This window comes from Gobio gobio (genome assembly GCF_949357685.1).
Source record: "Gobio gobio genome assembly, chromosome: 2".
Classification (NCBI taxonomy): Eukaryota; Metazoa; Chordata; class Actinopteri; order Cypriniformes; family Gobionidae; genus Gobio; species Gobio gobio.
Window position 1 is genome coordinate 64081094 of NC_137098.1, and position 18034 is coordinate 64099127.

The 18034-nt window shown below is 40.1% G+C and overlaps 1 protein-coding gene across 1 annotated transcript in view; it reads right to left on the reverse strand.

Annotated features, from left to right (window-relative positions):
* adisspb (adipose secreted signaling protein b) overlaps positions 1–18034 on the reverse strand; it is a 39204-nt gene that overhangs the window by 9891 nt on the left and 11279 nt on the right. Inside the window, 1 exon segment of the mRNA XM_079811121.1 lies at positions 15494–15592. Within this exon segment, the coding sequence (XP_079667247.1) occupies positions 15494–15512 (19 nt within the window). The 5' untranslated portion in view covers positions 15513–15592.

Here is an 18034-nt window from a genome sequence, read left to right on the forward strand (position 1 = left end):
GGCGTTGCTAATGCCATGCTGCACTGTTTGAGCTACAGTTCTTACTTGTCAAAGTCAAAAGAGCCGACTTCAGAGATATTGTAGTTTCTAGATAGGATTCAATAAATCAATTTAATAACTGACCTTTCACAAAAAGCAACATGATTTAAAGTGCCCCTATTATGGTTTCTCAGATATTACCTTTCATGTAATGTGTAATATTGCTGTTTGTCAATGTAAAAGGTCTGTTTCAAAGATCAAAGTGAACGGTAAATAGAGTTATTGTCTGCCAAAAGAAAGAACTAATTCTGAACTGCCTAAAAACGAGTCGTCAGTAATTCCAGTCTCACTTCCTGAATGAACCCATGTTGGTTTTATAACAAATTGGCATAATGCCAATCTATGGTCTTCATTGGCTGCCCGTGAACGATGTCTATTTTAACCCTCAAACATTGTAGTTGTAGCAGAGACTGGAAGAGTTTGATTTGTGTTGTCGATATGTTGAGAAGACGCTGTTTTTATTGCTGTGAATCAACTGTGATGCACCTCAAAAGGAAGAGGAATCGTGCTGGAATTGATATGGTAAAACCAACGCCGTCTTTTGTATCGATGTGTATCAAGTGCTGAGGAAGATCCAGAGCTGAAATTCAGATATTATAATAGGCGTTTGGTTTACAACATGCACTGTAAGCGGTAGGCCTGTACGATTTATCGAAAAATAATCGAAACCGAAATTCAGATCCTCTAACCGACGTATTTTTCCCATGTCGGTTATTTCGGTTTTAGTCATGTGACTCCGCCCCGTCAGTCACATCAAGTGCAGTCTGCAGGCACACAGAAAGATGCAGTTATCGGTGTTTATAGATGCCCAGAATCACTATAGTAACTGCATGTTTTGCACAGTTTATACAGGTCAGTTAATTGCCGTTCTTTTTATAGCCTACGCGCTGCGACACACGCACACACACACACACAGACACACATAGACGGCGTGCGCAAGCCCCGAACCCAGATTGCTTTCACTTTCGTCCTCATAAAGTTTGTCAAGTAAATGCATTTAAAGGCTTGAACATTTAAAGCGATTGTGCACTATTCAAAAACAACAATACGGAAAACTTCTCCGTTCAGTGCTCAGCTTTTTTCTGTGACAGAGAGCCGAGCCGTGTCGCGCGCGCCCTGAAGGAAGACAAAAATCGTTCATTAATCGTAATTGAGGTAAAATGTTCAATTAATCAAGGTTTTTATTTTTGGTCAAATCGTTACAGCCTTAGGTCAGCCAATCACAACAGACTGATCTGACCAGTCAGAGCAGAGTAGACCAATCACAACAGACTGAGCCATCTGACCAATCAGAGTAGAGTAGAGCGATCACAACAGACTGGACCATCTGACCAATCAGAGCAGAGTAGACCAATCACAACAGACTGGGCCATCTGACCAATCAGAGTAGAGTAGAGCGATCACAACAGACTGGGCCATCTGACCAATCAGAGCAGAGTAGACACTCAGAAAAGAGAGGTTTAGAGACGGAATCCAATTACACTTTATTTTCAGGTGACGTAGTTACATTGTACTTCCTCAAATTAGTTTGGAGTAATCTTAATTAACTACATCTACTTACTCTAAAGTTAGGGTTAGGGTTAGTTACTTGTAATTATGTACAATTTATTACTATAGTAAGTACATGTAGTAACATGTAACTACATCACCTTAAAATAAAGTAGGGGTGTAACGGTACACAAACGGTTCAATCTTCAACTCCTTCCTGAGATCGCTAGGACGCCCGAGGCGATGCGCTCTGCCCGGCCGGGCGGAAGTGCTAGAAGGCGGCGCTGTGATCGTAAACAAAGGCGGGGTAAGCGTGGAGGTCTAAGAGCTAAGCTAAGGCTAACTCCTTACCGGCTCTCTTTACCCAGCATTTTCCTTGCCAATGTACAATCGCTAGTGAACAAAAAAGAGGAGGAGATTCGACTCAGCATTACACACAGTAAGAAACTTTTGAACTGTAACGTCCTAATCTTCACTGAAACCTGGTTAAACAGCGGAATACCGGACACCGCTATTGAGCTAGCGGGACGCCACACACTCCGGGCGGATAGAACATTAGATGGCTCCGGGAAGAACAGAGGGAGTGGATTGTGCATTTATATTAACAAAGCTTGGTGCACAAACTCTGCTATTGTTGGGAGTCATTGTTCAGCTAACCTGGAGTTTCTCATGGTTAAATGTAGACCGTTTTATCTACCGCAGGAGTTCACCTCCACTATTATCACTGCAGCCTATATTCCCCCGGATGCTGATGCCAAGCTTGCTATGAAAGAACTTCACGCAGCCATCAGTAAACAACAGACTGATCACCCGGAAGCTGCGTTTATTGTTGCAGGTGACTTTAATCATTCAAACTTAAAGTCAGTGCTACCCAAGTTTCACCAGCATGTTTCCTGCCACACCAGAGGAAACAAAACCTTAGACCATGTTTACACAAACATGGCTGGCGCTTACGTTGCGACACCCCTCCCCCACCTGGGACAGTCAGACCACCTCTCTTTGTTTCTATCACCCAAATATTCACCCCTCATCAACCGTGTGAAGCCATCAGTAAAGACCATCAAGGTGTGGCCTGCGTGGGCAGACTCCACACTCCAGGAAAGGTTTCTAAACACAGACTGGAGTATGTTTGCTTCTCAAGCCACCAGTGGCGCTCACACGGACATTGACTCATTCACTTCCTCTGTATTGGATCATATCAATACCACCATCGACAGTGTTACAACCCAGAAACAGATCACCACATACCCTAATCAGAAGCCTTGGATGAACAGGGAAGTTCGACTCCTGCTGAAGTCACGCAATACTGCCTTCAGATCAGGTGATGCACAAGCCTACAGTACATCCAGAGCTAACCTGAAGAGGGGCATCAAAAAGGCCAAGCACTGCTACAAGCTAAAGATAGAGGGTCACTTTTCCAACTCTGACCCTCGAAGCATGTGGCAGGGCATCCAGGCCATCAGTGACTACAAACCCACCCACTCCACCCCCACAGCCACTGATGTCAACTTCCTGAACGAGCTAAATTACTTTTATGCTCGTTTTGAAAGAGACAACAGAGAAACTGCCACCAAGCTCAAACCCTCAGCTGACCACCCACCAATCACACTCTCCTCCACAGATGTCTGCAAGGCACTGAGCCGGATCAGCGCACACAAGGCTGCTGGACCAGACAACATCCCTGGACGTGTGCTCAGGGCATGTGCGGAGCAGCTCGCTGGGGTTTTTACAGACATTTTCAACCTGTCTCTTGCCCAAGCAGCTGTACCGACATGCTTTAAACGCACTTCCATTGTGCCAGTGCCGAAACACTCTAACCCGAGGTGCCCTAATGACTACCGCCCTGTAGCACTCACACCCATCGTCATGAAGTGCTTTGAGCGGCTGGTCCTGGAACACCTAAAAGACTCTATACCATCCACATTGGACTCACACCAGTTTGCCTACTGCAGCAATAGGAGCACAGAGGATGCTGTTTCCATGGCACTGCACTCTGTGCTCACCCATCTGGACCATAAGAACACGTATGCACGCATGCTGTTTGTTGACTTCAGCTCAGCATTCAACACTGTCATCCCATCCAAGTTAATAGCCAAACTTGGAGACCTGGGCATCAACACTTCAATGTGTAACTGGATTTTGGACTTCCTAACTGACAGACCCCAGAATGTTCGTTCAGGATTCACCTGCTCCACATCCATCACTCTTAACACTGGTGTACCACAGGGCTGTGTGCTAAGTCCGTTTCTCTACTCCCTCTTCACCGCCGACTGCAAGCCTGTGTATGGATCTAATTCCATCGTCAAGTTTGCGGACGACACTACGGTGATTGGGCTCATCAGCAACAACGATGAGACCACCTACAGGGAGGAGATCCAGCACCTGGCCACATGGTGCACTGATAATAACCTGCTCCTCAACACCACCAAAACGAAGGAGCTCATCGTGGACTTCAGGAAGGAGTCAAGAGGCACACACGACACCATCCACATCAATGGAATGGCTGTTGAACGTGTCTCCAGTTTCAAGTTCCTGGGGATCCACATCTCGGCGGACATGTCGTGGACGACCAACACCTCCAGCCTGGTCAAGAAGGCTCACCAGCGCCTCTTCTTCCTGAGGACACTGAGGAAGAATCAGCTCTCCTCGGCTATCCTGGTGAACTTCTATCGCTGCGCAATAGAAAGCATCCTGACCAACTGTGTGGCAGTATGGTATGGGAGCTGCTCTGTTGCGGAGCGCAAGGCACTGCAGCGGGTGGTGAAAACTGCCCAGCGCATCACAGGAACTCCACTGCCCGCCATCGAACACATCCAGAGGAAACGCTGCCTGCATCGAGCTCGCAGCATCCTCAAGGACTCCTCTCACCCAGCCCACAGACTGTTTTCTCTCCTGCCCTCTGGCAGGCGTTTCAGGATTCTCCGGACCAGGACCAGCAGACTTAAGAACAGTTTTTTCCCCAGAGCTGTCTCTTTATTAAACTCAAACCCCCGTTGATCCACTTCCCTCATAAACTGATAACTCTCCTACCTCACATCTTCCTTCACTTTGTTATTTGCACTACCGACTGTTTATCACAGTAACAACTGTTTACATATGCATCTTGCACTGCCATATCTTAACTGGATTATGCTCATTTGCACTGCCGACTGTATTTATAGTACCAATGTTTACATTTGCATTTTGCACTGTACTGTAACTGTAATATGCAACCACTTTCCACTGCACTTTACACTTTTTTTTTTTCCGGATAGCTCTGTCCATAATTTATTGCACTACCCTAATCCACTGCTATTCCTCATATTAGCCTAGCATATTATTGTATACCTCTATCTGTAAAATTCTGTTTATAGTAATAGCCATCTGTATATTGTATTCATAGTACATATTCACCTGTAAATTCTGTTTATAGTAATAGCCATCTGTATATTGTATTCATAGTACATATTCACCTGTAAATTCTGTTTATAGTAATAGCCATCTGTATATTTATTCACTGTACATATTCACCTGTAAATTCAGTTCTGTTTATAGTAATAACGTCTCTCTATTTATACATATTTATACATATTCAGTACATATCCATGTCCTGCACTTACGCATCCATTGTATATCCTGCACTTGCTGCTATTGCACTTCTGGTTAGACCTAAACTGCATTTCGTTGCCTTGTACTTGTACTTGTGTAATGACAATAAAGTTGAATCTAATCTAATCTAATCTAAAACTAACGGTTCGATATGTACCTCGGTTTGGTATGGATTCGGTACAGCAGTTTTACAAAATTGCTTTTTATTAATTTTTATTCAAAAGTGGTTAAATGAGAAAACATTGTGTCTGTTCTTAAACTAATTCAGTTAGAACTAAAAGTTTCTTAAAGGTCCCGTTTTTCGTGTTTTTTTTAAGCTTTGATTGTGTTTACAGTGTGCAATATAACGTGTTCATGTTTCATGTGTAAAAAAAAACAGTATTTTTCACTCAATTTACTTATCTGTATACCGCTGTTTTCACTGTCCTCAAAACGGCCTGAGAATTTCCTCGTTCTATGAAGTCCCTCCTTCAGAAATATGTAACGAGTTCTGATTCTGCCAGCGGTTCCCGTGTTGTGATTCGACAGCAGCTTAGCGCACGTTGCCCGGAAAGGTCACGCCTCTTACCATAACGGGGAGATGAACGCGCTCAAACTACAGCCCCTGAAGGCCAAACAAAGGTGATTTGATTCCGGGATGAAAATAACAGCGTCTGAACGACATGGCGACAAACACAACCGAACCGAACCGAACGCAACACTTCCTCTTCTCCACGAGGGAGCAACAAGACCACGCCCCCTTTTTTGCGTATTCTTGTGGGCGGAGGTTAGTCAACAAACTGTTCTACTGACGTCATTAAAGCAGGATGTACAGGGATGTAGTCCAAACCAGCCGTTCGCTGTAGGCTTTGAAAGGGAACTTCTGTTAAATAAAATATCTCGCTTGGCATTGAACTTTGAGCTTTATAATTTTACAGGTATTATTTGTGCTCTAACAGCAACATTACACACTAACTAAAGTTTGAAAAATGGGATCACGAAGAACAGGACATTTAAAGCTAATGGTGTAAACTATATAGGGAGCCCTTACTTACATATTGCTATTAAAGATTAACAACAGAGCCCAAACTATTAGCCTAAACTACAACACTCATAAGCTTCACATAAGGCAGTTTTTGCATTAACTTCTAAATCTAATTATTATTATTTTTTCTCCAATTTGTTGTTGAAATATAATCATTTAGTGGCTGTAATTTTCATGGCAGGTTTATTTAAACATACATTAAATAAACAAGACATCACTAACAGGCTAAGTAGTAAATAATGAATATATATAGGCTAATATAATGAATATATAGGCTAATATAGTGCATGTATTCAGTGAAAGAGTTAATCTCTCTAGTGAACTCACATCTGTGGACACTGAATGACTTCTGAGGTAAACGTGATTCTACACGACATTGTTTACAAGCGGTTTTATTGTCTTTCCGCAGTTGTAACACAGATGGAGCGATTACACGACATCTGATACGTTTCAGCAAGTTGTAATGTATCCTCAACATACCTTAAGATATTAATTTATATTTATTCTTTTTCAAGCGGCAGCGCGCCAGTGAACGCAATCATCTGTTCCTGATCGCGTTCCCTCGCGCATCGCGCGCTGCCGCTTACGAATGTGTACGATTTTTGCTAATTCGTATATATTTGACGAGTTGCCAAGTGTTGACAAATTTGTATGAATTCATACGAATGACCTACCTCAAACCCTGCCCCTAAACCTACCCGTCACTGGGGTTTAGACAAAACGTACAAATTCGTACGAGTGAGGTCGTACAAATTCGTACGAATTAGCCACCTCGTAAAATATGTACGAATTGGTTGTGAGATAGCGTTGGTTGAACTGATACGCGTCTATCAGTCACGTCATATTATAGAGCGTTAAAACTGCATTTATCGTTTGAATTTCGTGATAAAATGGACTGAATACTCAATATGTTCGTGTGGGAACTCGGATTGAAGTGTGTTCCGCGCTTTAAACAAGCCGACTGTTAACTGTTAAAGATTGCATTCATAACCGTTCGGTACACGCGCACACCGAACCGAGAGCCCTGTACCGAAATGGTTCAATACGAATACGTGTACCGTTACATCCCTAAAATAAAGTGTTACCTTGAATCCTTAATCAAACAGTTTGAGACACTGTGAGAAAAGAGGTGATGCTCTAATGTACATTATGAGAAAAATAAAGTGTTTTTTCACCTTCGATGCATGTAAAGCTGTTGTAGGAGACGACAAATATTAGGAACCTTTAAAATAGCACAATAAGGGCACTTTGGTCCGTAGCAAAACGCTGCAGGATGTGTGTTGAGAGTCTATTCAAATCACTACACCCAAGTAAGCACAACAACAACAACAGTGGCAATATTACAGACATTAGTTATATAAGGTATTCAAATAACTGTCTTGCCAGTTGTCACACATGGCAATCGCACCGTATCGGCTATGATCCAGGGTGTAGCGTCGGCACTGGGGACTCATGTCATGAAATGAGCGGCCAATGACAGACATACTGATGATTACATGAGGGACTCTCCTGGTCCCTGTGCTACAAACAGAAATAAATGACATTTCAAATTCAGAGGATGTCTTTGTGAGAGGAACAAGAGGGACAATAACAAATAAAAGATGAGGGTAATCGCCAAGATACTTCACATTCACACTCAAACTAGCTGCAATAAACATTTACATTTATCCAAAGTAACTTACAATAAAGAGCATCACAAACAATGAGCCAATTTGCACTACACAATGCCAAGTGTAGAGAACGATTATCACACAAGCTGGACCAGAAGTCAAATGCCGAAAGAGAGACAACTATATTTTAATATGAGTATATTTTACAAATATAAAAATGATATGAATCTGGAGGTTCAGTGGTGACCCTGTGTGCCTGCCGCTGTAGGTCATGTGGCATAGAGGTAAAATTACACATTACGTAATGTAAGCTGCATGGGACAGGACGACATTTGTAGTATGAGTGACACGTTCTTGGCCTCGTTACAGAAGTTATGGGACTCCAACTGATGTAGAGCACTATAAACACTCTCACACATGACTAATAGACCTGCCAACTAGTGTCTCATGGTCTAGATGACCAACACAGAGCATCTGCACAGCATTAAAATACTCTCCCAGCGGATAAGGGAAATCAAGAATTAAACTTGATACATATGCACTACATTTTATAACCTATGAGCACAACAAAATAGAATCTTATCTTATTACTTCTAATTTATTCCTACACTAGAGGTCTTCACGAGTCCTCTTGGATCCAAGCGGGTTCGGGGCCAAAACTTCGACGAGTGCCTCGGACACGGGTCTGGTTCAGAATTAGTGGCCTCAGGTCTCAGGAAATTTAAAATAAATGTGCTTTTTCCAAATGGATCCAAGAAGAGCCAATTTCTTTTAAACTATTTATTTAAAACAATTCTATGACAACGTTATTATCTCACGTTTTCTCAGAATCCGCGCTTCTGCGCTCAATGGCCTCTACCAGGGTTTCTGCAGGTTTAATGAAGGTAAATTTAAGACCTTTTTAAGACCATTTAAAGAAAATGTAAGGAATAAATTGAAGGGACGTTACACGTCAATATGTTAACTATAATATCTAGGAAGCACACAATGAGTTGTATTAGCAACACTTTGAAAAAATACTTCTAAATTTGGAAATACAATTTCCAACAGATCTTCAAAACTTTATTCATTTTACAAAAAAAAATCTAGCTAAAAGTTTGAGATAAGAAATCATGTGACATTTTATGATTAAAAAAATACATTTACCTGAGATGCAAAATGAAGAAATTAAGTATTTTTTTCTGAGAAATTAAGTGCGTTTATGCTTAAAACAGGAACAAATATCTGCCAATGGGTTCATAAAAATCTACTTAATTCAAATGCAAGTCATTTTCATACCCAATAGCATATTTGTTCTTGTTTTAAGCATAAGCTCACTTAATTTTGTGAAATTTCTCAGAAAAAAAGGCTTAATTTCTTCATTTTGCATCTCAAGTAAATATATCTTGATTTAAGGATGTTGTACTGGAAAACAAAACTCTTCCAGAGTTTCTACCTGAGGTAGATATTAATTTTTTGTAGAAATTCTATATACATTTTTCTCTGTTTTAATGGTTACATTAAATTCTATTAATCAAAAAGCATGTCTAGTTAATTGAAATCACGAAAAAGACAATTTAACAGCATATTGAATCCTCTCCAGCAGTGACTGTATGATCTTGAAATCCATCTTTTCACACTGAGGACGATTGAGGGACTCAAACACAACGATTACAAAAGGTTGAAACATTCACTGACGCTCCAGAAGGAAACACAACGCATTAAGAGCCCGGGGTGAAAACTAATTGAATAGGATGAAGATGTCCAAATGTTTCTCATTTTGTTTAAATATCTTTTTTTAAGTTTTATTTATTACTCCCTTCAGAAGCAACAGAAGGTACTTGCATGTTTCCCGGAAGACAAATTGAGTACAATTTACCTTGATCTTCAAATTCAATAAGTTTTCACCCCAGGCTCTTAATGCGTCGTGTTTCCTTCTGGGGCATCAGTGAATGTTTCAACCTTTTGTAATAGTTGTGTTTGAGTCCCTCAATCGTCCTCAGTGTGAAAAGATGGATCTCAAAATCACACAGTCCCTGCTGGAGAGGTTTCAAATATGCAAAAGATGCTGGAAAACTGAAGATTGTGCAGGACCTGGAGGATTTTTCTGAAGAACATTGGTCAGTTTAACTGCTCAGGACAAACAAGACACTCAAGAACAACCATCACAAAACACACACACACACAGCCGTGGATCATCCAGGGACACAGTATTGAGAATCAAGGGTTCATAAACTTTTCAACTGGGTTATTTTAATAAATTCAGCTTTTTTTTGTCTTGTTGGCTAAATGTAAAAAATTGTTTATGTAACATATCTTATTCAGGACAGCACTAAATAAAAAATAACATGCATTTTGTATGATCGCTTTTATTTAGTTAAAATTATTCACATTTTCACACATTCTGCAAGTGGTTCACATACTTTTTCTTGCCGCTATATATGATTACTTTTTACATTTTGGGCCAGATTTACTAAACAGGGCAAATTAGGATTAGAGCGCAATTCCATTAAAGCGCCGATGAGAGTGGAAAGTCTACTGACGACGCGCAAATGAATGAAAATAGATGCAGCCGGATAATTTGCATAATAACCAATGCAACCTACCCATTAGCGTCTGGTTTAAGTCATGCTTTTTTGGGGGGCGGTAAATAATGGCACAAACACCAGTAAATTGACGAGCGCAAACCTTAGTAAATCACCTTGCAAGATTAATTTAAATACTCTCCTCCCATAAATGTTGCGCCTGAAAGGGAAACTCCTACAAATGCATATGCAATAAGCTCAGCCGCAAAAATAACCCTGTCCACGCCTTTTCAGCGCTGTGTGTTTAGTAAATCCTGACTGTATTTGACATCATAAAAAGCATATATAAAGCAAAAATAACTATATTGTGATATATATCGTTATCGTGATATACGATTACTCATATTGTGATATAAGATTTTAGTCATATCGCCCACCCAAATCAAATCAAATTTGGTCAAATCAATCAGCAGGACTGTACTTTCGGGTCCAGTCAGGTTAGAAAATAAATGCCGTCGAGTCGAACTCAGGTCTAATTTCATCAGGTGTGTCTCGGGTCAGGTTTTCTTTTTCGACTCGGGTAAGAAGTGATTTGAGTCGGGTACAGATTTTAGGACCCAAGAAGACCTCTACCCCACACAATTAGGGCCAGAGGAATTTATGCATTTACGCCCATGACTTTCAAGATCCAGATGCCTGATAAATGCTTGAAAAGGTGTATTAGACTAAATCGCATTTGTTATTCATGCATAAAAGATCTAAAGGCAATCCGTTCTCTTGATTGAAGCAAAGCAGAAATGCTGCTGTCTGGCAGGGACCAGAGATCGACGGCCTCTATATTAAACGAATGCTCAGCGGTGCTGTATAGAGGCGGCGCATTTTATGAACCTCATCTAAAACTTCACACCATAACCATGGCAACAACGAGGAATCTGGCCCTTGAGGAAAGGGACATTTCCAAAAAGCTGTCCTGGGGTCAGTTAATACACAACGACAAAGCCTCGTGCAGGCTGGGATTGGAAGATGCTTTGTGAATGTCGCACAGCTGCCCGAGCTGAAGAAACCGTAGTTCTCCATGTTCTGGAGCTGCTGCAATAATACACAGCTTGACAACAGACCCTCTGCCTTCATCCAAAATGAAACTTTATCTCATTCGTAAACAAAGACAAAATGGAGGCCATCTTTGTGCCTCCAGGACGGATTGATTACCGCAATAAATGGTGGAAAGACAGCAGACAGACATTATCTTTTGGGAGTTTTTCCCGACAGCGACTCTGAAAAGGCTTCTAAGACAGACGTGAAAACAGACACGGGCTCTTGCACATTTCCCGATAATAAGAAACAGCCCACATGTCTTGCAACTGCTGAGTCACCACCGACTGAGCTAGAATTCTTTATTATTCTTGCTTTATTAAAATCTCTCGAAGCCTCATTCCTGAGAATGAAAAACCAGCAGGTTGTCAAAACTCATGATAAGCAGATTGACATTTCTGAAAAGCAGTTTAAAGTCAGTATGGTGGGATTGTTATAAAAAAACATTTTCAACTTCCTAAATTTCCTTCCTAAAAAGCATGTTGTTATACACTACCGTTCAAAAGTTTGAGGTCAGTGAGATTTTTAAATATTCTCATCAAGACTGCATTATCTGATCCAAAATAGAGTAAAAACTTGTCTGGCTATCAATTTAAGATTGAACATTGGTCTGGGGAGTCTGCTCTGTATTTTCTACTGCACAAGAGGCGTGATAAACAAGCATAAATTAAATGACTCTGTAAGCAATTGGATAGTCCTTCAACCAATCAGACCACAAGAGGCGTGATCAACAGGCAACGACTCATCGCTTCTCTATCCGTCATTGTGTTAAACCAGCCAATAGATGGATAAGCCAATCTGTGATTGGTTCCCGCAAAAGTGTAACAGAAGCAGTAGAAATGAATGTACAGGTTTCCAGCCTTAGCTGCAGGGCGAAATCAAATCCCTGGCAGATTAGGCTGGGTTTACCCAGTCTAAGTAAAAACTATTCTGAAATATTATTACAATTTAAGTTTTCTATTTGAATCATTATTTTTTAAATTTTTCCTGTGATGCAAAGCTGAATTGTCAGCATCAGGGCTCTAGAGTACGACCAAAAAAAAAAGGACCAAAACCTTTGTAAGGGTGCAACTAACATTTTTCCTAGGTCGCACCATAACATAAAAAATTATGGACGAAGCGACTTCATTGGCTTCCTCTGAAGTAACTGAAGCCTCCGGAGGAATATGTAGTATGGTGCTGACGTGTCACGTCCATTAGACAACACGGAGGGGCGGGGCTTATGAGCTATACTGGGACCAGCCAACTAGGGGCGATCGTGACGTGGAGGCTTCAGTTTCTGAGAGGAGTGCTGCAGGCTTGGGTCGCACCGGTGCACCTAACGTCCTCGCATCCGCTGCCTCTCCACGAACGAAGCCGCAGCGTTTGTTCTCCTTTGACGGAACTCACACACATGGTTGGATCATATCGTGGTCTAAACCAATCAGAGACAGATATGGGGCGGATCTTTGCCTCTGATTGGCTGTGGTCCAGATATGCCTGTAGGCCTACACTGATCCTGCTCCGTGCTGTGTGATTGAAATTGCGTCCCGAGCAGCAGAGAATCAATTACGGCAATCAGCATCAGCAAAATAAACGCAAGAAAACAGACGACGAATAATGAAAAGAAAGAGACCCATAGAGTGTTTTTTTTCTCTAAGAAAAGAAGGCCTGTTCCCCCCAACACTCTCCCCGGTCAATGCTCCGACAACAGCCCAGACATGGAGCTACTTCAGCCACCAGTCTCCCCAGTCCCTGATAAGATGCCAAGCCCTGGTCTAGAGACCTGCACTACACGCATTGAGTGTGACGCGGGACTAGATTTGATGCGGGAGAATAAAACGGACTCCCGTAAAATAGAAATATCTAAAAGTAAAACATCTAGAAACGAATAAATTGTTATTCATCTATTGCACAAAAGCAACAAGAACAACTTAAACAAAATAAAAACCATTGACAGGCGCAAGCATAGGCAGAGTTGCTGTTTATAACTTGTTTTTGGTGCATTGTGCAATGTAGCCAATATGTGTTTATTTCTAGAACGCAATGGCCAAACAGATGCATTTAAGATACTCACCGCTGAAAACGTCAGAGTTTTTGCTCAGTGCTGAATCCTGTATGCTGGCAAATCTCTGATTATAACAAAGAAAGTGTAGACATGAAAGATTCATTGTGCAGTCATTTTCATTGATAATGGAGCTTTGTGAGATCGCGATGAACTGAGATGATAGCTGCACAATATATAGAAATTATCGAAATATCGCGATGTACATATCGCGATATGCATATCGCAAGGGTACGCAGTATCTGAATGATTTTAATAGGCTACTTCAACACTGTGAAAAGTGTACGTTTTAGGTTGACTCCTATAGCAGAGAATAGACTGGGCACACGACTGTTAATTATGTGACTTGCTTGACATTAAAAAGAGTTATTAAACGCATTAACTTGCGAAAAACAACTCCTTGCAGTCTCGCACTGTCTGACACACACACCGAAACGTTCGCACAAGCCGTTCTTTTTTCCGTGTCTTGTTACACACTCGAACTGTCAAATACACATTCTTGATGACTATTCATGCAAACACAATCGATTATGCTTTAAGTGAACGATATCAGTTGGGGAAAGAAATAGATTTTACACACTTAAAGCAATATTGTATCGCATATCGAATATTGCATTATTCAACAAGAATATCGCAATTTTTCTCAATATCGCACAGCCCTACATTTTAGGAATTTTGAAGTGAGCGCACTTTGCACGCATTCTGCCATGCCAAACCATGCACGCTTTTGTGTTAAATTACTTGAAACAGTGTTAGAAAAAATCTATTTATACTTTTATGCGGGCGGGAGCTAGCCTAGAAATCTAGACGCACCCTAGCGGAAGCAAATCTAATTTGCTAATCTAGAAACTCTCCGTTGGCTTGAGAGCTGGAAAAACCAAACTCTGGTCAGGCCAATCACGTGTATGGAGTCGGTGGGCGGGCTTAACATAATGACAGCAGAGTTGCCGCGGTTCCCGCGTCTACTCGTAAACACAGAAGCTGGCGAACAGCGGCCTTTCGAATCGGCTTTGGCCGCGACTCTGGAAGACTTGGAGTTAAGCTTTTCTTTGAGAAAAGAACGAAGAACGGCACTGAAGTCATTCTTAAGAAAGGAAGATGTGTCCAGAGATTTGCCGACTGGATACAGCGAAAGTTTAGTTTAATCTCTCAACTAGCTCTGCTTCACCTTCTTCGCTGCTCTGGTTGGTTGTAGCGCTATCCTATTGCATGTAGAGGGAATCTGAAAGACAACCGTTTATCCCACCTCTCGGATTGAGCCCTGCCAATGGTGAGTTCCCAGACCCAACATCTTGATGTGGGTCTGGCTTATCAGGCAGGGCGGGAGCGGAACATGAATGTTGCGAACGAGAAGGTAACATATATTTTCGCGGGACTGAAACATCATGAGGCCAGAATCATAAAGAATGTGGCCAGAGCATGGCAGGGAACAGTGCATTTGTAAGTGGATCAACAACAAGGGGGGACCCGCTAAGACTTTGAGCCATGAAATGTTAGGTCTCAGTTCAGGGAAGTACCTTTAAACAGTAGCACTTTCTATCTTGAAATGTTTTAGCTTGGCAGCTCAGTGAGGCACTTTAAAAAAAATATATGTTAAATTTTTTTATAAAATTTTTTATTTAAAAAGTATTTACCTACACCTTATTCTTGTTTAAAATCATTTACATAATATATATTGGTCAAAGGTGACCTTGAAATTGTGGTGTTAAAAGCGATGCGAGCCGAGGAATAATTTGGGTGCACCGAAAATGATTAAAAAAAAATGCTCTTGATGAATACAAAGTTGAAATGAACAGAAAGGATTTGAAATAGAAATCTTTTGTAATATTATAAATCTCTTCTGTGTCACTTCTGATCAATGCAATTCATCCTTGCTGAATAAAACAGAAAATGCATGTAATTGAAGCACCACTAATAATTAATGAGCAATTATTCAGCAGTAGAACGATATAGCATTAGACAAATGAAATAGGTGAGTTTCTTAACGCAGAAAAAGAAAAGGTCATATTTGATTTCTAGCCAATTTGACCATTTAAATTCAAATCTGTTGTAAAAATGGACAAACTTCAGTCGTGAGGGAGGAGAAGACAAAAGAGAGACGTACCTTTCTTAGCAGTGGCCATTCTGGCATCAATCTGGACCGAACTCAGGATAAGCTTCTGTTACGACCTCATCATAGATATCATCTGACCTCAAAACAACCCTGAGAGAGGCAGAACGACAACGACAAAGAGAGATCAACAAACAAGAGCTGATAGTGTAAGAAACACAGAGAGATGATACAGGAAAAACATCAAGTAGTACGTGTATAGATGGGTTATTTAAACCAAGAGAGATTGAATATCATACTCTTTCAACAGTTAAGAGCCTTGCATTATTTCTGTTAATTCTGCCACATGTTTCCATGACACACTAAACTCAGCCAGCTGCACGGACCATAATGCAACAGGACAGATAACCCATAAAAAGAGCTATTTAAAGCATCACAGAGTTGTTGTTCGGATTCTTATACAGTATATCAGTTCGATTTTGGCATGATCCGTTTGACATTGTTGTGGTGATTCGTAGATGACAATGGGCGTCAGTCATGGGCGTTTCATTGTGTGTGGGTGGGACAAGACCTACCCACTTTTTACGATCAATGATATTGGACCCACTCACTCACTTTTATCGTCTCTAATTCTGCACATGTCTATTTACCTACCCCTAACCGATAAACACTTATTATTAAAGGGGTGATGAATTGAGAAATCAACTTTCCCTTAAACCTTTGGTATATAAAAGTTCATCGTGATATATGAATATCCTGTACGTTTCAGAGCTGAAAACAACTTTGTTAGTCAAAGAAAAGCTTTTATAGACACCAGGCCCAGAAAACGAGAGATCTCAGAATATGTCGACCAGTGTTGGGGGTAACGAGTTACAAAATAACGGATTACAGTAATGATATTACTTATTTGGGTAACGAAGTAAAGTAACGCATTACACTAAAAATATTGGTAACTACACTACTTTACTAGACTATAGGAACGCGCTTTCCTGCGTTACTCAAGCCGTGTTTGCCTGTGTGTAAAGATCTGATATGTTTAAGTGCTGCGTGCACCGTTGCCATATGTCTGTTCAGTAGTCCCTATGTAACAGAAGAATTTGTTTTAAATTGTGGTGCTTCTAATTAAATGATAAAAGCAGTTGCAAATGCACAAAATACACATAGCCTCCTTATCTTTGCACCAATAAAACGTGCAACACTTTATGTTTTACTACAGGGTGGGAAATTAGTGGCGGGTGACTTTGCCGTGTAAACCAGCCACAGTGGCGGGTAGTTTGAAAAAACATATTTTTATTGGTTACTACTTAAAACATTCCTTGGATTGGACAGCTTTTGTCAAAGAATGCTGTTGCTAGTAACAATAATGCACTTTTGTCGAGTAATTCATTTCATTTGTTTTCAGCGCCGAGTTGATACATACGAAAGGAAAATTATCTGTTAAAAAAATTTGCCGACATATCCCCGGTGTTAAGAGTCAGCATCCTACTCTTACTGCTCACTTTTCATCAACATATAAATAAAAAAAATAAAAAATAATATATATATATATATGTGCTGGGCATCGATTAAAAAAAAATTACAAATTAATCGAATTTTTTCTGTAATTAATCGCAAGTTTTTAATATTTTGATATTGTAATAATTTCAGTTACTCTCCAAATTAATGTATAAACAATTTAAAGACAGCAATGGCATATTTTAAATATGTGTTGTATTGTCATCTTTTTATGAATGAAGGCCAGTATCACTGATACTAATGTCTCTATGAAACATTAATGACGTTACATTACAGTATAACTGAAAGCTCCCAATTTCAACATTTATTAGGCTTTAAAAAAAACAACTTTTAATTTAAGTGAACTTAAAACAATCTTTACATAAACCCAAAATAATAAATGTTATATTTACCCATGGCCTTCCCTGTTAGACATATACAGAAATGTAATAGTTATCAAACACCTTTCTTAACTGCATAAATAAATAATAAATGAAATATAGATTAATCATCATTAAAGCTACAATTTTCTCTGTTCCCGTTGTTCTTTCATGAACATTAATGTCAGGCATCATAGGCTGCTCCTGTCACTTTAAGAGCGTCTGCTGACGAACATGACGCGGATCTGACGCGTTGTCCCGCGCATCTCATTTCCTCACAACTCTTTAAGTTCATTTAAGACGTTATTTAACTAATTTAAGACTCCTAATATGAGAATACTCAAAATTCTCTGTGTTGTTGTTATTGTTTGTTCATGAGCAAAAGAGAACTCGATGTGAGCAGGAGACTGACGCGAGTCTGTCTGTGCGTCGAGAGAAAGAGAGAGTGTGTGTGTCAGAGTGTCCCTCGATTAGCTGACATGAGACCTGCATGAGACGCAGCCACACAGACAGGACACTGACACACACATATATATATATATATATACATATATATATACATATATATATATATATATATATATATATATATATATATATATATATATATATATATATATATATATATATATATATATATATATATATATATATATATATATATATATATATATATATATATATATATATATATATATATATATATATATTATATATATAT